The sequence below is a fragment of the Arachis ipaensis genome, chromosome B06 (genome assembly GCF_000816755.2).
Source record: "Arachis ipaensis cultivar K30076 chromosome B06, Araip1.1, whole genome shotgun sequence".
Taxonomy (NCBI): domain Eukaryota; kingdom Viridiplantae; phylum Streptophyta; class Magnoliopsida; order Fabales; family Fabaceae; genus Arachis; species Arachis ipaensis.
In genome coordinates this window covers 20,214,645-20,220,565 of record NC_029790.2, presented here as the reverse complement: position 1 = coordinate 20,220,565, position 5,921 = coordinate 20,214,645, and the positions used below count along the sequence as shown (strand labels likewise).

At 32.4% G+C, this 5,921-nt stretch overlaps 1 protein-coding gene across 3 annotated transcripts; it reads right to left on the bottom strand.

The window, feature by feature from the left end:
• Nucleotides 95-2,253, bottom strand: LOC107648070 (metal tolerance protein 1). Of its 3 annotated transcripts, none has more exons than XM_021104211.1 (2): nucleotides 1,685-2,253; nucleotides 95-1,526 (listed from the first exon to the last, which is right to left on the bottom strand). In XM_021104211.1, exon 2 carries the CDS (start codon nucleotides 1,451-1,453, stop codon nucleotides 386-388), a length of 1,068 nt encoding a protein of 355 aa, XP_020959870.1. In that variant the 5' UTR covers nucleotides 1,454-1,526; nucleotides 1,685-2,253; the 3' UTR covers nucleotides 95-385. The 3 variants fall into 3 exon arrangements, with proteins under 3 accessions (XP_020959870.1, XP_020959871.1, XP_016207572.1); XM_021104212.1 differs by having other exon boundaries at nucleotides 1,746-2,253; XM_016352086.2 differs by having other exon boundaries at nucleotides 1,860-2,248.

Sequence of the window (5,921 nt, the reverse complement as noted above, 5' to 3'; positions counted from 1 at the left end):
ATATAAATTATGTATTTTAATATATATTTTATATTAGTAATTAATTTTGATGTAATTGTTTTAAAAGAAGTGGTAAAGTGATAAATTTTGGAGGGAATAGACAGAAATAAGTTACTCTTCTGTGATCACTTATTTACCCATAGGTGAATTTACATTTTTGACTACACATGGACTGTAAGTCCGTGACACTCCAAGTACGTACCAATTTTGCATTAACTTTCAAAGAGTGGTCCCATGACACTGCCGTAACACAAATTTTGACAAGTACAAACTCCAAAACAGAATACCATGGCAGGTATCTAGGTACTCTCTTTCTGTTTCCCACGAGTACAATCATATCTATAAAGATTACTAGAAAAATTATTATGATAGAGAGAACTAGCGTCTAGCGCTCTATCTGTATAGTGACATGACTAATATTATAAACTCTTGTGATATAGTCAATAACCTTGTCCAGCACTATGTCTGCATTCACTTCTGGCCTAACTATAACATGGCAAGCCAGCAAAACCTTCCCAACAGTGATGGCCCAAATATGCAACTCATGAACAGCCAACACTTCTTCCATCTCCAGCAGCCCCCTTTGGACCTCCGCCGCGTCTATTTCACGCGGCGTGCTCTCCATCAGAACTTCCAGAATGTTCCTCAGCATGTTTATAGTTGTCCCCAAAACAATTACCGAAAATACTAGAGTGCAAATTAAGTCAACTATTTGCCACTCCGGCTTCCACCATATGATTGCTCCACCAATCATTACCCCCACACTCTGGATAGAATCTCCAAGTACATGCAGATAAGCCCCCTGCACATTCACATTTTTGGATTCCCCAAGAAGCGGTGTAGAATCCTTTTTTGTGTGTTTTGTGCCATGATGATCATGATCACTACCATGTGCATGGTTGTGGCTATGGCCGTGATCATGACCCAATAAGAAAGCCATAATGATGTTAACAACTAAACCAAATGCAGCAACAAGGAACATTAAGAAGCCATTGACCTCACGAGTCCCTGAAATAATTCTCTGAATGGCTTCATACACTAGAATCCCAGCAAGCAACCATATCAACTGGATAGAAAGCAGAGCACCGAGAATCTCTATCCTGAAAAACCCGTATGATTGGCGAGGATTGGATTCCCATCCAGCAGCCCATAAAGAAAACAAAGAGATTGCGAATGCTGCAACATCTGAAAGCAAATGTGCTGCATCAGTTAATATTGCCAGACTATTTGCTTTGATCCCTCCAACTACTTCAACGCTCATGAAAATAACACAAAGCACCACTGCTATTAAAAGCTTTCGCATCGAAGCTGATCTCTCTTCGGAATCCTTAGAGAACCCACATGCTGCTTCCCCACAAATTTTTCTACTTACTCCTCCGTTCCTCCTTCCTAAGTCAGGAAGATCTCCACTGATTTCAATGACTTGTGAATGGCGAGGGCTTTGTGCTTCCATAGGTGCTGATGAGGTGTGTGTGTGTGTGAATGAATATGACTATAAATTTTGAGTCTCCAAGTGAATAAATACCCTATAAAAAGATACAATAAGAATCAAATGACTGCACATTATGACACTGATGATCCGTCAAAATCATAAGGCTAGGCAACAATAAACACTGTATTATGGAAATTTATGCAAGTCCTGTTCTGTTGACAACATTTTTTTCTTATAAAAAAATAAAACAACCTCCTATAAGCCCTTTCCAGCCTAGTAGATTGTGACGTTTTCTCTCATCATAAGAGAATACCTCAAACAAAACAGCAAGCACAGAAGTTTGGTTTGGCTGATATATTTATTGATTAATTGATAGTGATGAAAAAGAAGTTCCTGTATCCACTGCTACTTTGCTACTGGAACTTACAAGGATTTGAGCTTCAGCTTGAGCTTGGTTCTTCAAGACAGGGACCTAGGTTCAAGCATTGCCAATTCACAACGGTTGGCAAAGAGACAAGAAATAAGAAAAATCAGAGCGTAGCAGTAGCACTGGACACAGGTTCTCTTCCCATCATTGGGGAATATACGATTCCCATTATTTGGTTATTATACCCAGTAACCCAGGTAAGGAAAAGGGACCAAGAATTTTTTTTTTTAATCAAAAGTGAAAACCCGTAAGAGAGAAGACAGAAAAGGAGGAGAAGAAGGCAAAAGGAATGAATGAGACAGATTAAGAAATGGCGTCTGCTTAATTTGTTTAGCGATTTATTTATAGAAACAAGAAAGACACTGTTAATATGCTATGTAGTTGGGACTGGTAACTGGTGGTCCATTGAAGGATGTTCACTCTTTTGACTTCACAACTCCGAACCAGATTGAATGACTGTTGTCAATTTCCCAAAACACGTGAATCTCCACTTGTTCGCTCCAAGTTTTCCTACTCCAAAATATGTCTAATTTTTTTTATATGAAAAAAATAGGGCAAATTATAATAATAAGTCAAGGGAGCAAAATTTTACACCAATCAGCCAAGACAAAAACTGTTTCATTTATATTATATGTAGTTCGAATCAGCTAAATTTGAACTTCATTTCTATATAATTTGAATTAGTTGGGTTCGAATTATACACAAACATACGCACACACTAATTCGGACCAGATGGGTTTGAATTATACACAAACACACGCTAATTCGAACCAATACCTAAAAAATATATTTTATTCTAATACAAAATAATTTTAAAAAAATAGCTTAAAAGATGTTATGAGTACTATAAAAGTTTGTAATATTATAGTGATTTAGGTAAATACATGATAAAAATATTTTTTTTTAATTTCTAAATTATTATTAACTATGTAGAGTATTTCTTTAATGTCCTAAGTCATTAAGATATTATAAATTTTTATGTAGAGTATAATTCGAATCACCATATAATTTAGGAGTACTATAAAAATTTGTAATATCCTAATGACTTATGACATTAAAGAAATACTCTACATAATCAATAATAATTTAGAAATTAAAAAAAATATTTTTATTATATATTTACCTAAATCACTAAAATATTACAAATTTTTATAGTACTCATAACATCTTTTAAGCCATTTTTTAAAAATTATTTTGTATTAGAATAAAATATATTTTTTAATTATTTTGTATGGAATAAAATATTTTCTTTCATTTCTAAATTATTATTGACTATGTAAAGTATTTTATTTAAAATTTGAGTACATGCATGTATTTACCTAAGTTATTAGAACATTACAAATTTTTATAGTACTCCTAACATTTTTTAAGCCATTTTTTTAAATTATTTTGCATAGGATAAAATATTTTTTGTAATATAATTTAAAAAAATTTATTAAAAAATATTCATGAGCTATTAAAAATGGACAAAAGAGTATTGTATGGAATTCGAATTGATAGATCACAAATTACTGTGTGTAATTCGAACCTAGCTGGTTCGAATTAGTGTGTGCGTGTATTTGTATATAATTTCGAACCTAGCTGGTTCTAATTATGTAGAAATGGAGTTCGAATTTAGTTGGTTCGAACTACATATAAACGTGTATTGGTGGATTCATGAAGCAGTTTTCGTTTTGACTTATTAGTATAAAATTTTGCTCCCCTTGACTTATTATTATGATTTGTCCAAAAAAATATTAGGGTTTTTATTCAAAATAGGATTATTTAGTGTAATTATAGGTGGGTAAATTTTACAAGTTAATATGCACGGTGTGTATAACACATGTCAAGCTGTAACAACACCTCCTTGCATGTTGTATCCTTATTTTCTGCACATTTACAATACTGAATACACTTTAAATATCAATATTCAACCAAAATATTATTTTTATCTTCATATTAAAAATAATTTCTGCCAAATATTTTCTCTAATTAATGTGGTAGCTATAATATTTTTTTTACTGCCCACAAAATCTTTTAATCTAATAGACCAACAATTAATCTGTTGCAAATTTAAATTACATTTAAAAATTTATTATTTACTAATGAATTATTGTATACATAAAGCAAGATTTGAATCAGACACTTGCGTGAGTGGAAAAGAGATATTCAACAATTCAAATTAATTTGGTAATTTTTTTTGTTGGGTCTTGAGTTAGTTTGGTAGTTATAATCTATAATCATAAATAGTAATAAAAAGAAGAGTAAAACCCTTCTCCGGTCCCTAACTATTTATGAAATTGACCTGGCGCCCCCTTATCATTGGAAATTAACAACGCGGTCCTTAACCATTCTCTCCGTGTGACCAAAAGGACCCTCTTACCGGTACTTCCGGTTACTTTTTACCCGAAAACCGGCAAGAGGGTCCTTCCTGTCACACGAGAAAATGGATAAGGACCGTATTATTATTTTCTAATGGTCAGAGGACACCAGGTCCTTTTCTAGATAGTTAGGGACTAAATATTTTAATAGTAGGGTTGCACGTAGAGACTAAATATTCTTTTTAGATTTTTAGAAGTGATATTTGTTTCATTCAAATGTTCGTGATATGACGAATTAATTTTAATTTAATTTTACGTATTTAAATTTTGTTTATTTAGTTACTAATTGGAATTTTATGTCAGAGGGTTTAGAGTTTTCTTTATTTAACCTAAAGTTGAGTGAGTTTCTTCGATTTAATTTCTAAACCAGTGAACAAATTAGATTGAGGTATTTCTTTCTTGTTGCATCAAGAAATTGAATAAAAAATTAACTGATTCTTTTTGTATTCAATTTCTTGATGCAACAAGAAAGAAATACCTCAATATAATTTGTTCACTGATTTGAAAATTAAATCGAAAAAACTCACTCAACTTTAGGTTAAATAAAGAAAACTCTAAATCCTCTGACATAAAATTTAAATTAGTAACTAAATAAACAAAATTAAAATACGTAAAATTAAATTAAAATTAATTCGTCATATTACGAACATTTGGATAAAACAAATATCACTTCTAAAAATCTAAAAAGAATATTTATTCTCTACGTGTAACCCTACTATTAAAATTATGGTTGATGAATTTAATTCCACTAATAAAAAAAGCAGTTTAATTTTTTTAGGAAAAGGTGTATGAAATAATACTCTTGAACTAACTTTTTTTTTTAAGTTCAACAATATAGAACATACATGTCGTTCTTAAAACCCTAAATCCAAGACATAATAATGCTTAATCAACCCAAATAATTATCACTTTTGTGTTAAGTCTTGTTGTTAATGATTTCGTACTATCTATTAAATTTAACGTTGTTTGCTCTACCTCCACATGTAAAATATGGGAGAATGCATTAGATGCAAAACTTAAAACAATGCTTTTTTTTATTTATTTTCTAATTTTAAGTAAAATCCCTCCCCGGTCCCCTCACCATTAGAAAATAACAACGCGGTCCTTAACCATTCTTTCCGTGTGACCGAAAGGTCCTTCTTAACCGGAAGTACCGGTAAGAGGGTCCTTTTGGTCACACGGAGAGAATGGTTAAGGACCGCGTTGTTAATTTCCAATGGTGAGGGGGCGCCAGGTCAATTTCGTAAATGGTTAAGGACCGGGGAGGGGTTTTACTCTAAAAAGAATTCTAGCAAGCGCATATTCAACTTTAATCCCTCAGCCTGATAGATCAAGGATTAATTTATTGTGGATCTGAACTTTATTTAAAGATTTGTCGCTAGCCAATGGATTACTGTGTACATAAGGCAAGATTTAAACCATCGACACTTGTTTAAGCGGATGAGTAAACTAACCACTCAACTAATCCAAGTTGGTTAATTTTTTTTTTTATTTGGTTGTTGTGGTGCTGTGAACTTTATTCCCTTGATACCACGGCCCAGACTTTATTGGAATAATAGAGCCCATCTAATAAACTTGAGGCCTATTCTCAATTCAATCTAAGTTTCTGTTTTGCCACCACATTCTGCCTTCTTTTAATGACTTTCACACCATGATTTGCTGTTGCAAATTATTTATGTTAATGTTTGCACAGCTTTATGTA

Coding starts and splice junctions, on each gene's coding strand:
- LOC107648070 (XM_021104211.1), bottom strand. CDS start 1,453: ATGGAAGCACAAAGCCCTCGCCATTCACAAGTCATTGAAATCAGTGGA.